The following is a 15,850-nucleotide window of genomic DNA, read 5'->3' on the forward strand; positions in this document are numbered from 1 at the left end:
TTTCTCAGGGAATTCCCTCAAAGCAATCAATTATAATAATGTTTGTTGTTGGGCCTTCAATGCGAAGAACAAGTAAAGTAGGCTACCACAACGCAGGCCTATATAATATAAATAGATATGGATCATGTTTAAAGCTTGATTCACGCACGTTGGGTTGACGCATGTCTAGAATTACATAGGGCTTTGCCTTGTTATCCTATGCCGATAGTTTTCTACCGATAGACTGTTTTGTTGTGTTTTTTTGTTTTGAGTTAATGTAGGATACAAAACAATTCCAAAAGCCTTGGCTGTGTAGTCATTTTTTCTATTGAATTTAATTGTATTTTGATTCTATAAAATATATACAGTTAGTAGGCCTATATAAAATAGAATAGCATCAAATGAAGTAGGCATAGTCCATTATAAAGTAAAGCCTATCAATTCTTAGTTCTATTGTTGCCTGTGCAGTTCTTGTTAGACTATAAGTCAGTGAATCATCAAGATAAAATTCAGATTTCTTGTAAAATACTTCAGAGAAAAAAACGTTTCAGCACTTATAAAATTGCTTAATTTATTGAGAGTCACATGCACATTAACAAATATTTAGCTCAGCTAAAATCTGCCAAATACACAAATCAAGAATAAAAAATGATTCACAGAATACAATATAAAACAAGAATGCAGACTCTAAACGAATAGCTACTGGACAAAACATCAACATCAGCTGTATTAGATCCCCCAATGAAATGATCAAAATCTTTAGTAAAAAACAAAACAAGACACAAGTAAACATCACAGGATCCTTTTTTAAATATTTCAGCAGCTAAGAGTTTCAACAAAAGACCTACAGAAAACGAAACAATAACATGTTCAGCTACTGTATATTAGAGCCATCTTTTAGACTGCCTGTCAAAGAGAAACAAACATGAGACACCATGTGCGGGTCGGAATAATACTGAGAAAAAACATTTTGTGGGCCTACACAGATTGCAAAAGGCCAAAATGTTTCGCTTGAACATAGGCCCTATACGGCTGCACTTGAAAGAAACATAAATGAAGGCATTAATCGAATCGCTTATACATTAAATGATCATGTTGTGGGTCTTTCGGTAAACAAACATCCTCTTCTTGCTGCTGGGTTAAGCGGTCTTGTCTCCCAGAGTTTGTGCTGATGTCTGCCCGTTACGTCTCCCGTCGGCCTCCTCGTCTCGTGTGCCCGCCACGGCGGGTGCCTGGATGACGCCAGTGTCTGTGTCTGGAACCTGTTCCTTAGCGGAAGCCCGCTCCGTGCTGCTGGAGGCGGTCCCTGGGGCGGAGGTGGCAGGTGCAGGGCTGCTGTTTGAGGTGAGGGGTCCCGCCACAGCCCCTGGGGTGGGGCTGGAGGCTCCGGATTCCCCCTGCTCTGGGGCTCGGAGTCTCTTCATCAGGGTGGTCACCCGTACAGCTTTCTGTAAGGGGGTCAGAATGCACGGGTTAGCCCACTTCTTGTCTGACACACTGGACACGTTTGTGTTTTTGGAAAGAAGAAGAGGAATACCTTCCACTTGGCTTTAGCAAAGTTCTTTTCTATTTGTGCACAGACTCCATCCTTGATATTCTTATCAGAGGCTGCGTTCCCAGATATCCTGATCAAATAAGGGCAAACATATGGTGAGGGAATGATCTCAGGAATTGCCTATGCCATGAAAAATATCTCTTTACTGTTACTAAAATGTTATTTCATCCTGAACAATTATATCAACAATTATTGCGATGCTGAGGAAAGTCACAACATCTTAGCTTTTAAAAGAAATGATCAACGCTGTTTATGAACGGATGAAGCATCTAGTTGGGACATGTTGCTTTCTGCATTTCATTGTCTGGAACTTAAAGATATTGTGTTTTTGTTGTCTTAGTAGACCTCCCTTCAGGCTCAGTCTTTGACCAGAAATAGACTGAAAGTGTCAAAGGTTTATAAATTGACATATTATTAAAGTTGCATAAATGTTGAAAGAAAGTGTATGTATCTTAATCGTGTTGGTTTCAATGCAAAATTGAATCAAAACATCTTTTACCATTCATGACCAATAGCCTCCTGTGCGGTTAATCGCTGGTCTTGATCAACTTCCAACAAAGATGCCACTAGATTTTTGGCTGAAGAACAAAACAAAAATTAAGCATGAAGCCCTGACATTTGTTAAATTGATGCCAACTTCAAAAGACATCGAGTAATTAATATATCCCAGTTAATATATTCAACTGATACCAGAGTCTGAAATGTCATCCCAGTAGGGGGAATCAAATTCATAGTCCCCTGACAGGATCTTCAGGAAGAGGCTCTTGTCGCGGTTGTCATACTCCTCCTCTTCAGCGTCGTTATAGAAAGGAGGGTTTCCTGACAAACTGCACACAAAACAGCCGTCAAGATGAAAGGATTCGCTATGCAAATAAACGTTACACTGTGCAAACAGATGGAGGATTATTCCTCCAAATGTGTTAAAGTTCTTAAATCAGAGGAACCTTACAGTATATAGATAATGACGCCAATGGCCCAGCAGTCAACAGGCCTTCCATACCTCTGCCGCCCAACCACTTCAGGAGCTGAGTGAAAACAAATGGCATATAGTTGAGTAAAGTTGAGGTTAGACTAAATGTTAACAGTAGAAATTAACATTTAAAGGATTCGATGTAACAGGGTTTCTTGTTGATAATTACTGAAACTCCATTAGTGTACTACTAAATTAGTTATGTTTATTCAGATCTTACCAAGATATTCTGGAGTACCACATGGGTCTTTAATGAGTCCATTTTCCATCTTTGCTAATTGAAAGTCACTGATGACAATTTTTGAGTGCTTCAGACGATTGAAGTACACCAAATTCTCCAGCTAAAATGAACAAATAAATTAATCCAATCAATTGAAGTGATTTCAGCATGTTAAAGGTGGACCTATGCCAACAGTCTGGATGATTGGTCTTTCTGGGAAATAAATGCTTTTCTTTATCACTAGGTGTCAGCAATGCATCTGTATACCTTGAGGTTCCTGTGGACTACTTTCAAAGAGTGAAGGTAGGCCACCGCTTCCAACACCTGCCTCACGACATTACTGGTGTCCCTCTCGGAGTAATAGCCTTGGTCCAGGATCCAGTCAAACACCTCTCTGCCTGTAGCGCTGAAAGATATTCCATCAGGTTAAACACTTTCCCCAGTAATGGCTGCTTCTCAGCAGCCTTTTCTGGGGTAGTGGCCACAGTAATAGTTTCTGAACACAATGTTTCGTGTTAAGAAACCTCCGAAATACAAAGGCTGATTCATACAGCCAGATACAGATCCACTGTGCTTCCAAGGCTTATATTAACCATTGAGGAAGCTTGTATATCACAACCTTTTCTCCAATAATACTCACATTTCCACAAAGAGAAAGTATTCTTTCTTAGTTTCAAAAGTATCGACCAGCTGGAGTATGTTGTGATGTTTAACCCTTGGAAACAAGGAAACAAGTGGAGGAATAAGGAATAAGATAAATAAAGAAAAGGGAGAGGTAGAAGTCCCCTTTCAGAATATCACCATGGGCCGTAGGTAGTGAATAAACTGTAAATACATAAAACGTTTGTAAATACTACACAAAATTCTGCAATTGCTAGCAGATTCCATGAGGAGGCTATTCTATCAACTGCTTTCTATATATATATATACCACTATATTACCACTATACACAAAATAGCTGATTACATATCAGCATAAATTAAAAGAAATATTAATTCATCAAATTGCAGTAAAGTAATGCATGTAGCGATGTATTGTAGAATATAAAATAAAACATAATTAGATGATCATCATTTATAACGCACTCAATACTTACATCTTCAAAATCGTAATCTCATTTTTGGCAGCTTTCCTTACTTTTCTTCCATCCTTTTTAAGGAACTTTTTACAGGTGTACATTTTGAGGGTATTCCTGTCCTTTGCCCGGAATATCTCACAGAACTCCTCACTGAGAAAAACAATCAACATCAACAGAAGTACAATTATGAACTAATGACGTTACGTTATGTAACGTTATGTACGTTATGTAAATAATAAATGATCCTGCATGAAACAGTTTCACAGTACTCACGTTTTAACAATCTGTCCCAGGTCATATTTGTCAGTCACCTCTGAGGGATTATTGTAATCCTTCCTGTCCCCAAGTGTCAGACAACCGAATGGCATGGCAGCTCCGGCCCTAGCCTGCACAGTCACAAGTACAAAAACCAAGAAAGGACAACAGCAAACAGAGATTGACATACAAGGTCAAGTCTAAAGCTGTGATTCAAATTTATTTTAAGGGTTCCTATTTTACCCCAAGGGCTAGAGGGTAGATTTTGATACGGCTTGTAATGGCTAATCATATTCACACCTGGTGGAAAAATAGAGGTCCTTCAAATGATCACTTAAGGTGTAAGGTCACAAAGATGTAAGGTCATATTTAGATAGCAGTAGTTACGAATAGTTTCATTCCTAGAGCAGTGCCAAACCGTTTATCAGCAATAACAGATATTGGACCACGAAACTACACTAAACTATTAATGCTCCACCTCTTGTATTGCTAGCTGTATTGACCTAAGTTGTAAAGACAACTGCTACCATACAGTCATAACTGCAAAAGAAAATAAAAAGTCTTGCAAACCCTTTTCATATATTCTGAAACCATTAAATATAAACAGTATCAAATAAGCCACAACAATGTGATGTTCAATTGTAATACGCTTGGTTTTTATGACGAGATGGTGATTAAAATGTGATAGATTGATCTATTTATATCTTATCCTCTAACACACAGAAACGTACCAAGATAGATTTACATATTTATGTAAATCATTCATTGGTGTTTTTACACTTATGGATAAATATTAAAGTGTGAGGTTTACCATTAAAACAGGCTGAACAGCACCGGAAGTCAGTTAAAGGATCGGATCCGAAGACAATAGATAAACTTGTGCATTTATTGTTTAAAGCGATTTTCTATGCAGAATATTTAAGTCCTTGCTGTGAAAGGATGGAAGGCACTTCACTTCTGCTGCATCAGGGACCTTTCTTCTGATGCCTTTCAAAGTGATTCCACTAAATGTTTCCAGAGATAATGTTATCACCGTTTGGCTGTGGCATTGAAGGATGTTCTCAATGGGCAAAGTTAGCTGCAAGGTCTTATTCACTTTATCGTGTTCCATTTCTTGTATAAGCCACACAGGCACACGGCACTTTAGTATGATTCTACAAGCATTATGATTATGTGGTTGATTCAGTGTGGGATGTACTCCATCCCAAGGCAGATTTGTAATGATAAATTTGACAAATTGGATAAATTTGACATTTATTTTGAATGTGTTTATGGAGAGTCCTAGCCTGACATCTCCAGACCAGCCCACAAATGGGTTTTAGTCTGGAACCTCTCAGTTCATTTTCAATTTCCAAGGGGCGTTCTCGACAGGCGCAGAGCAAAATGCCCTCTGGAAGCGATTGGATAGCCATACAACCAATCAGAGAAACGAAACATGTGACACATTAGCAGCAACCATCTTGGCTGTTTATGAAAATGCTTAAACTGGGCTCACATAGAGCTCCCCCTACACTCCTCGTACCATACCCGCCCCATAATAGATAAATGGTTGTGAACGCGGGCCAGGTCTGCTGGAAATCTGTCTGAAAGGGAGGATACGCCAGAGCAAATAAGACATGAGCTCAAAGGTTTGTTGGGTTCCCATAGTAATCTCCTTTACTTGATGTTGAATCATGGAGGTTATTAAGTCCTATCAACATTGCAGATGCACCTTCTCTGTTTTGAATTCATCATTTTTATACCATGCCATATATGGCTCATCCACAATGAACTGGCGATAGTACAGTCATTTGTGTGTTGTCCGAATTCTATTTGTGGACACAGGTCTGTTGGTGAAAGTCTGTCTATTGCTGTGAAAGGCTGTGGCCATAAGCCAAAGTACAGGATTTGGTGAAAGTCTCTTCAAAGGAACTGGCAGTGCCGGCACAGATGGTCGAACAAATAAATTCTGTGCAGTTCATACATGACGACCTAACTGTTTACTCTGTGGTGCCAATCACATTTAATGTCATTAAACATGTTTTACAATGGATTATCTTTTATAATAGGTTGTCTACTCACTCAAATAAATGCAAGACCATTGTGAATTTCACGTTCCCTGATATAAAATCCCTCAGTGCCTTCATCTCTGCTTACCTTTTGGTAATGCTTTGATCGTACCAATGCTTCTCCGTACCTTGAGCATCACTGGCTTGCGTGACCAGTTGTCGGTTGCTTGGTTACCACGTGCAATACTGAATTCAATGCTACGGTTTCTCTTCAAAAGAGGAATTTGCATTATACATAAACACACAAGGTATTTATGTCATTTATTGTATGTATTTATGATATTTATGTGTTTCATCTTTTTAGACAACTCCATTAACAATTTAATGCATTTCCTACCCACTGCCCACATTTAATAAATTCATTTATAGACAGTGTATCTTCAGTACGCAAGTAGTGACTCCTGACTTATTGTCCGCCCTGTGATGCTGTTTTGAGGCTGGACTCAGTGTTTAATCTCAGACTTAAACTGACAGATGCAAAACCAACTTTTATCCAAATGGATTAATTTGTTAAAATAACATTTTCATTGTGAGTACTATGAAAAAAAGCTTGATTAGAAAAATGTGTGCAATCCACTTTGTTTTTTTTTTTTTCCCCCAAGGTTTCTGAGAACAACAATATCCCTTTTAACCAACTGTTAACATTTTTTGAAATTTTTTTAAAGTTTTTTGACCCGTCATACTGTCTTGGAAATATTAATCATACTCACTGCACACAGATGTATGCCATCTATATCATTGACGAGCAAGAAGCTGATTAATCCAATCATGAATAACATTTTTGATCTAGATTTTACTGTCACTTTGAATACAAGCGTTAGCCAAAAAGTAAATAGCTAAACATATTAATGCGATATTGAAACAACATCAACTCCCTTCCATCTTTGATGTGCCCAGGAGCATCGGTTTGATTGACCGTGACCTTCTTCTCACTGGAACTCAAGGCAAATAAACACTTATTTGATCCCCAAGCTATATTCTCCAGATTCATCGCAACACCCTGAACCAGCCGTTATTAAAATGTTGGCTTATCTTGTGGCTCCAACAACTAAAAGAATGGCATGAGCATTAAGCATCAACAAGATGCTCTTTAGAAACCTGGGTGACGTCACAGACACCGCATCTTGCAGCAATATTTTCCCATTTGTTCCTGTCTCTATTGGAGACAAAAACTATGAAATATATGAATGAGAAATTGCTTATATGCCCAATTCAATTATTCTAAATTGAAATCCAAACTACAGAGCTATGGTTGCTGATTGGGTTAAAAAATAAGAAGGAAGAACCTCAGCTTAAAGTCAGACTTCTGTATGCATCTTTTGCATTTTAGCAGTCTAAATGTGGTGTTTAGCCTGAGGAACACCCAAGTGTTTAGCACGAGTATAGGCCCCTGGCCAACAGCGCCTAATGTCGACCTTTGCTCGGATGGACCCTCCACACTCCACAAGTGTCCCCGAAGAGGCGCAGCGTCACCAGTCAAGTACAAAACGTGAAAGCTTTATCACTTCAACAGATGACCTCGCTTTTCCACACATTGTGAACTAATCAATGAAACTGCCTCATAAACCTCTCACCCAAGTCCTGGAATTAGATTCAAAACATTAAGTTCATGTTCCAGAACCGTGAAGTGCGGCAAGATCAAGTGTTTAGGGTGTGAAAGAGGAGGCTCATGTTTATTCATAAAAGACAAGGTGTCGGGGACGGTATGTAACTGTCAGCCTGTGAAATGTGATCCCGAGACATCTGCAGAGGAAAACTGGTTTCGAGCAATGCGCATTTTCTGTTGAATTTCATTTAGACAAATGATACCGAATATATAGTTGCAGATGGTTCGACTCCGCATGGTCAACCTCGGCCGATGCGCAATATTTCAGCGGATAGCCTACATTTACATGGACGTTAGCCTGGTGTTTGCATATATAACAATGATATTCATTGCACATAAAATGCAACGCGTGGATACTGATCGTTTGATTGTGAATAAGGATCGTTTGATTGTAAGAAGGTGATGGGATGTATAACACGTGCAGCAAAAGTTTTTGAAACTAATAGTGTGTTTTTCTAATCTCTCAAAAGAAGATAACACTCTATTGTATAAAAGAAAAGAAAAAAAGACAATAACTGAAATTGTTTATGCAGCGTATTGATAAATGCCCCAAATGACAAAGGCTTCAGGCTATACCCTCACTTACCTTCAGTAAGTGCACACTTGGAATAAACGCGAATAATATCCAAAATGTGGTTTCCTTCAACTTCTCCCGTAGATACTTGATAGACGGATCTCTTGAGATGGCTACAGATCCGCGCCAATTTCAACTCTGCCTCTGCATGCGAGCACCACAGACGCGTAATGGTAACTCTATGCTATGATGCAGAAAGGCGGGGATATGCATGCGTGTGTATGCATGCGTGTGTGTGTTTGCGTGTGTGTATGTGTGTGTGTGTGTGTGTGTCGGTGTGTGTCGGTGTGTTTGTTTTTGTGTGCCCGCGTAATCTGTATGTCTAGTGTACAGATGTTTTTTCAGGTAGAAGCGTGCACGCGGTCCCATACTGAAGTTTCGTATGGTTTCAAAGATGATCCAGAGATCATGATTCCACATTGAAAAGGCATGTCCAATTTTCAGTATTTTGTCAATCTGGGGCGGGGGACATTTTCTGATTAATTCGGAATATGTAGAATATGCTACTTTAATCCTTTTGAAGGTTTCACTGGAGATCCAAACCATATGTTTGTTTCTACTTTCCTGGCCACTTTCAACACCCTCGCTTTCCAGCCAATCCTGAGAATGAAATGGTTGGTTTTTGCTAATTTAATCTGTGAGCAGCGTCGGAAAAGGAACTACTTGCCCATTCTCTTTCACAGCGGAAATAAATAAATAATTCCGAATGATGTGGACCAGGCTTGGTATAGGCCTACAGCCCACAGTCAAAGGAGACCGAGTTCTACAAAGAACTAAGTGTTGTTCCTTTGACTTGGATATGGAGTTATGAGCTCTAGGTTGAAGTCTGTTCCAGTTAAATTGTCCACATTAAATGAACAACCCAATTATTATTAACTTGAAAATGTTAATGGGCGAAAAGATCATGAAAATACAGTGTAGTTTATATTTTCCCCACGTAAAATACATTGAGGCTTTCAGCTGAAGATGATGTCAATGTGAATAACATAATCAATATCATCCTCTTAAATGCTGCAGTCAGTTTCTGTTTTAAAAATAAATCCAGAACATTCAAAACACCTATAACACCTCAGTGTTGTGTCCTTGGTGTTTATATATTAAATTATTCAGATTATTGGATAGTGCACGGCAACTTGTCCACAAATACACAGAGTGGAGCAGGTAAGACACTGTTGTTAAATGGAGTCATTGCCCCATAAAGAGTCCATTGGGATGTAAGGTGACCGTCTTCAGCACTTGCTTCCCACCTGCCTACGGAAGCCAGCTGCTCGCCTCACAGTAACCATAGCAATATCCCAGGAGTTTTTTTGCTCAAACACATGACTGATCATTCAAAGTAAAGTGTGTGTGTGTGTGTGTGTGTGTGTGTGGGGGGGGGGGGGGGGGGGGGGTTGTGTTTGTGTGGGTTTGGGTGTAGGTTTTTCAATGACACTACAGATTGAGTATCTTATGGTTTAGCCTAGACTCACAAATCAGACTTTTAAATTAATATCCAATGTCTGATGGCAGACAAGCTCAAATCTGGGAGAACGGGCCTTTCATCTTATTTTTGTTTCATGTTTGTTTCGACCAATCATGTTGCTGAAGGCGGGGATCTGTGAAAATGAAATCGGAGAAAACTCGGCCAACAGTTCTAACAGTGAAAAGCTGTCTGTAAAGGTTTCCAATCAACACTGTGTAGACAGTAAACATTAAACAAGGCTTAGTTTCCTGTTGTTTCTTTACGGCCAAGGCTCTACTACGCTGCATCCCTCTAGAAGTTCTGCTGTAACATAGGTAGACTGCTAGGTCCGAGACTGACTTTGGTGCAACTTTAGGGTGACTGCTTTTCTCTAACATGGGGTCACTGTAATATTACAAAAAAATAGATTACGCTTATGAAATATGACCCTTTCTTGGACAAATTAAATATCGATCAATATTAAACAGGACAATTGTAAACTATGTCTCACCAAGTTCACGAGTAAAATGTTTTCTTAATAAGTTTAGTTGTTTGTGAAATAAGCAGTTGTGATTGACAGGCGAGATAGATGATCCGACCAATCAGCAAAGAGATGCCATAATTGGTCAGAAATATGCCGGGAGCGGTCTAAAACCCAAATTGGCTCATTCAGAGGCTGACGCAGTGAACTGGAAAATATGTTTATACAGCACACTTAGACGGAGGGATAGGACATTTCTAACAAAAAACACCCCAAAAAACGCTGTTAAACCTTTCCTACAGCACATTTAAGTTAACACTATGGGATGTTGCTACAATACTGTCATTCTGGATCCAATGTAGTTAGAAGGAAGGATAGGCCTACATAACTTTAAAATTACTACATATCACATTAGTATTTCCATTACAGTCTTGTTAAAAAGGCATATTAACAATATAAGATGTTCACAAATCATGTCTATAGATTTTCCTTCAGCACTTACCTCATCATGGATAATTATGGAAAATTACAAATATATACAATCGTAAAAAAATAAGTAACACGGCTTCTTGGACCCATTCTCAATTCCCTCCCCCCTCCCATAGGGAACACATAATGCAGTCTTTTATAGATTTATATCAGCTTTAATTATCCGCAAGCAGGCTGCTGACCGTGCTGTCGTAACAGCAACACATGAAAGTGGAATTTGCGTCACGGGGCCAGCTCACGCCGCACGCTCGTCGAGACTTGAACATGTTACCATGGCTGCACGGCTCGCGGATCCAGTGTTCCTTTCCGGTTTTGCTCCTCCATTCATCTCGCTCTTTATCCCCCCCCCCACACACACACACACACACACACACACACACACACACACACACACTCTTAAAGATGTTGCAGTCGCGCTGTCTTACTATGTTAGGTGTTTGTGGACGTGTTCGGATGAAGACTCTAAAATGGACACAGCTACGCATTTGATTAGATAGAGCATATTTATGTGGAAGGCAGCTGACGTGTGTTCGTAGCAAAACGCATTAGCAGCTACATGTGTGTCATACAGCATGATTTTGAGACGAATCCGAAGGGCTCTGTGGTTGGTTACTGAAGCGCTTTCTTTTGACCATACTGCATTGGTACTTGGGAGGAAAAAAAATTGTCAACTTAGTTGTCATAGAAACCAAACCCAATAGTCATGTTATCTGTGACAGAGGGCTTTCACTGGTTAGAGCTGTATTGCGTACAGGCAAGAATACACACTCTGACGCCTATAAGGGCTCACGATATTTCATGTCATTATCCATCAGTAGCAATTTTACAGCTTTTATATAATGATGAATAGAAACATTATCCATAGGCTACTTATGAAAGGAGGCCGATGCAGCCTTAATAGTAGGCCTACTACAAATGATACTACTAGTAATACTTGTAACCACCATCACCAGTCTAATCAACCAGTCTCATGCAGTCGAACACAGAGCAGATGCTGGACAGCTCCGGGGATGGCCTGCCCTTTGGGTTCTGTTGTCTCACCATGAATGCAAATGTGTGCACAACTCCATGCACTCTATTTAAAAAGAAAAAAGATTGAGAAAGTATTCTCCCTAAATGGACGTCTAATAAGATCCCAGATGGGATATAACCACATTTCCTGTAGGCACATCTTATCGGATATCTAATTCTGTTACGCAAACATGGTCACAAAAAATATTTCTGACGCACTCTATAGTTGTATTAAGCTGGTTATCTCCTCTTCGACGCACTTCAATCGACCTTGCATGATGAATGTGATGTGCCTGTGGAATGTGATGAGATCTTACCTAACCTAGGCCTACTATGTATACCAGTCGAACCGAAGACAAGATCATTTTCAGGGCATTGTGATACCATCCGGGGCCAGCTATATTTCCTAGTTTTGTGATGCTTTGAGGAAATTGTAAAAGGCCTGAGACCCTTTAATGGAGCAATGCATGTCAAAGCTACATCTATAATGGGCATATGATTTATGATGACATTTCATTGATTTGATGTGGTGCCTGATATAGACGTTTCACTTTAGGAATGGCATCCAGGTCGGAGATGCAGTTATTCTAATTTATGATGATACGGATGCTTAGTTTCATTTGACAGTACTCAGAACAAACAAACCGCACATACCAAACCTAATAAATAACATCGGTTGTCACAGGAAAACGTGCCAAATATATTCTTACCGCCGTTCACCATCGGCGTGGAAACGGGCAGATGGTAGCGGTGTCATGGCTCTCGGTTGGGCCGGCACGAGTGACTTCTTACTGACTCCAGGGGACCAAGTGGGGTTAGCAATTATCAAGTGGTATGCAATAAATATAGAGCTACAGTTGCATTATTTGACACGGCAGGAAGCTGGACCGACGTGAATAAGGGAATGAACATTGTGATTGGGTGTCCCTCGGCATGGGTTGACACATCTATGGCAATGCACATCAGTGGATTCCATCTAGACCAGAGCCTCTAGGGACAGCTCAGGGTTTGGAATAGAGCATCTTGTCATCGGGGTTACTTGTAAATAGAAGGAAATATATGAATAGACCAGACGCGGGCTGAAATTCATAGCAGTTTGCTAATTTTCAACCATATCTCGCAGCCTTCCTACACACCATTGGCGTCAAATGATGAGGTTGCCATGGCAACAGGCTTACAAACCACAACAGGGCTTTTGGAAGAAAAACACAAGTGCCTGTGAGGTGCTTGCACAGACTGGGGATAAGCAGAATATAATTATTCTCTCTTATCCCGCATACCATGTCTGAGATCCATTTTGAGGCCCAGATAACGAAATGAACTTGTTTTCGTACATATTGTGATCACAGACAAGTTTAACACAACATGTATACACAGAAAGCTCTTCAGAAGGGCTGGGGGCTCCAAATGAACAACTTCTCCTCAAAAAAGGGATATCACACGAGTGTGGTATTTTATATGGCAATTGAACCGAAAAGCAAAAACTCTGTAATGGTTTTGAGTGGCTGGTGGATCCTGGCTTCTCAATCAGACTAGAGGTACAGAGGTGAGTATTGAAAATAATTATTGGCAGGTTATTTATTAAAAAAAAAAAAAATGAAACGGTACCCACATATAACTATTAACCATTAGACCATTGATTGGCACCGTTAAAGAGACATGGGCCTCAACTTTGGCACTATCATTTAAAATACAGACAGACACATGTTGACACCATTCCATCCTTCTAGAGAGAGAACGGCAGTCTCTTCATCTAAGGTGTTCTTGAATGAATACAAACCTAAGCGCTGTGTATTCATTTTTAATGTTGGTCCGAAGAGATCCATCAACGTATTCACCTGACCCAAAGTACTTTTAGAGTTTTAGATGTTGTGATTCTAATCTGAGTACAAAGGCCGCGGTGGTTCATCAAAGCCTGGATGGAGACTGGCGTCTATTATTGGACCAAACAGCGGCCATGAAGGAATGTGTCCAAAACAAGCCCTCCGTCACGCTGCTCTACTGTTTATCTTATGGTGGCAGTTGTCCTCAGTGGGCTTTTATCCACCTCAAATATTTATGTTTTGCTTGCGTTTGGTTAGCATTTGAGATTTGTGAGTCATTTGGGAATGTAAATCGGGTAGATTAATAATTCAATGGATGTTTTCTGGTTTGGACAACAGTAGGCAAGTGTTTGAAATTAGTGATATTTTGTGTCATTGTATTGTGGATTCTCCTTATAAACCAGTCCCTCCAAAAAAAGGGTCTGGCGGCATTTTTTTGTGATTGTTGCGGCCAAAAGTCCTTTATTATGTGGCACGTTTTCTTAAAAAATGCGATGAAACATGCGGCATATTTATGCAATTGTATGCAATGAAATTGCGGGAACTTGCAAAAAATGCGGGAATTGGCGAAAAATGCAGCTTTTCGATGACGTTCACGTCGCGTAATAACGTCACTTCAAAACGTTCCCATGGCAACAGGGGGAAATGGCTGCTCTTGTGTGAAGTAAACGCAACATTTTTCAACTTTCTACTAAGATATATGTGACTTTTTTGCAACGAAAATGCGGGGATTATGAAATCATGCAAGCCCCGCATATTTTGCGCGGAAATCTGCAATTTATGCGGTGAAAGTGCGGCATATTTGAAAAAATGCGGCCCCTGCATGAATATGCGGACTTTGGCTGATTATGTGTTGAATTATGCGATCGCATAATCGCGTTTTTCTGGAGGGACTGATAAACGAGCAATTCAGGTTGAATCGTCGAGTATGTGACTCCAATGACCATAACTGGATTATATCATACTGTGGCGAGCAGCACGGGAAGGAAGAGACGGGAGCCCAGGTTGAACAATTAGGCAGTTCCGTGCCCCATACACCGCACGACTACGGACTGCCTTTATTAACAACCCCGAACATTACAGAAACACGGGACACCTGACCAACACACACAACACTCTCACTAATGGTCCCGATCACACTACACATCACACAACAATGGAACAACACACAATTAATAAAGACCCCAAACCCGTTAACCCCACTTAACCTAACAGAATAAATTAACAAAACCCCTTTTGTCAACTGACAACCCCGATTCCCAGAATCCCCGCGGCTCCGGAACATGGCGCCGACGACCGTGGTCGCCACAATACTTTGATCAAATCACTTTTTTTTTTTTAAGTTGAGTACCTAGATTATTCAAGGTTTTGTTAACTATTGCATTCGCAGTCCATTTTCACTGCGTCATAAGAAATATCTTGCTGCATTGCTGACTGACTCACATTAATAATTGACGTGTAGGTAAATCTTGAAGAAGTCAGTTGGTATCACCTGTGTGTAGAGCAGGAGTTCTTTGTGAAAAATACAGAAAATAAACATTGCTACTAAAATGACATTGAGCCTATTAAACAGTAAAATGCCTCTTTGTACTTCTGAGAAAAGGGAGCACATCGTTGGGTTTCAAAATGGGCCGATTTTGATTTGTTTTCTCCAAATAAGAAATCAAAGTGTGCAGCGATGGCTTGTCTTCGAGAACTTGTGTGAGGGAATATTGAGCGACTGAAGCTCGTCTGTGTCTCTGTGGCTCACTGTGTTGGCCTTGTGTCGCTGTGATGCTTTCACCACATTCAGTGTCAGCTTTTCAACACATATATGCCCATCTGTGGAGACATTCGCTAACAGCAGAGATGGGAACACACACACACACACACACACACACACACACACACACACACACACACACACACACACACACACGCACACACACACACACACACACACACACAAAACATTTCTCACCATCTGCGACCTCCCAGCACTGCAGCCTCTCTCTGAATTCTGTGCAGACAATGAGAGGAGCTGGGTAGAGGTGGGACGATGGTTCGTCTATTCAAGTATGTACTGATAACACACATGCTCAAGGATAATCCTTTCAGTCAGCAGAACAAAAAGGTGAGAAAGGCAATGGAAAGCACTTGCCCGATTTTTTTCCGCGGTGAAAAACGCAGGCTTCACGAAACGGACTTTTCTGGAGACATTATTTATAAAACTAATATCAATGAAACACTTAAATTACCCAAAAAACACTAAATTAGTTATTTCCTAAAGGTGTTACATCATGAGGATTTTCACAATAGACAGATACTCTATTACTTCAGG

The 15,850-nt window shown here is 40.2% G+C and overlaps 1 protein-coding gene across 1 annotated transcript; it reads right to left on the bottom strand.

Annotated features, from left to right (window-relative positions):
• Positions 1 to 1,118: 1,118 nt before the first annotated feature.
• On the bottom strand, positions 1,119 to 4,182 carry LOC307083400 (caM kinase-like vesicle-associated protein; the record flags this gene model as incomplete). Its single annotated transcript, XM_079747270.1, has 10 exons — positions 4,076 to 4,182; positions 3,821 to 3,952; positions 3,365 to 3,439; positions 2,992 to 3,130; positions 2,725 to 2,845; positions 2,484 to 2,559; positions 2,225 to 2,361; positions 2,034 to 2,112; positions 1,517 to 1,604; positions 1,119 to 1,427 (listed from the first exon to the last, which is right to left on the bottom strand). The coding sequence occupies exons 1-10, from the start codon at positions 4,168 to 4,170 to the stop codon at positions 1,119 to 1,121; spliced, it is 1,251 nt and encodes a 416-aa protein (XP_079603396.1). The 5' UTR covers positions 4,171 to 4,182.
• Between the last annotated feature and the right edge of the window lie 11,668 nt (positions 4,183 to 15,850).

This window comes from Pollachius pollachius (assembly GCF_949987615.1).
Source record: "Pollachius pollachius genome assembly, chromosome: 12".
Classification (NCBI taxonomy): domain Eukaryota; kingdom Metazoa; phylum Chordata; class Actinopteri; order Gadiformes; family Gadidae; genus Pollachius; species Pollachius pollachius.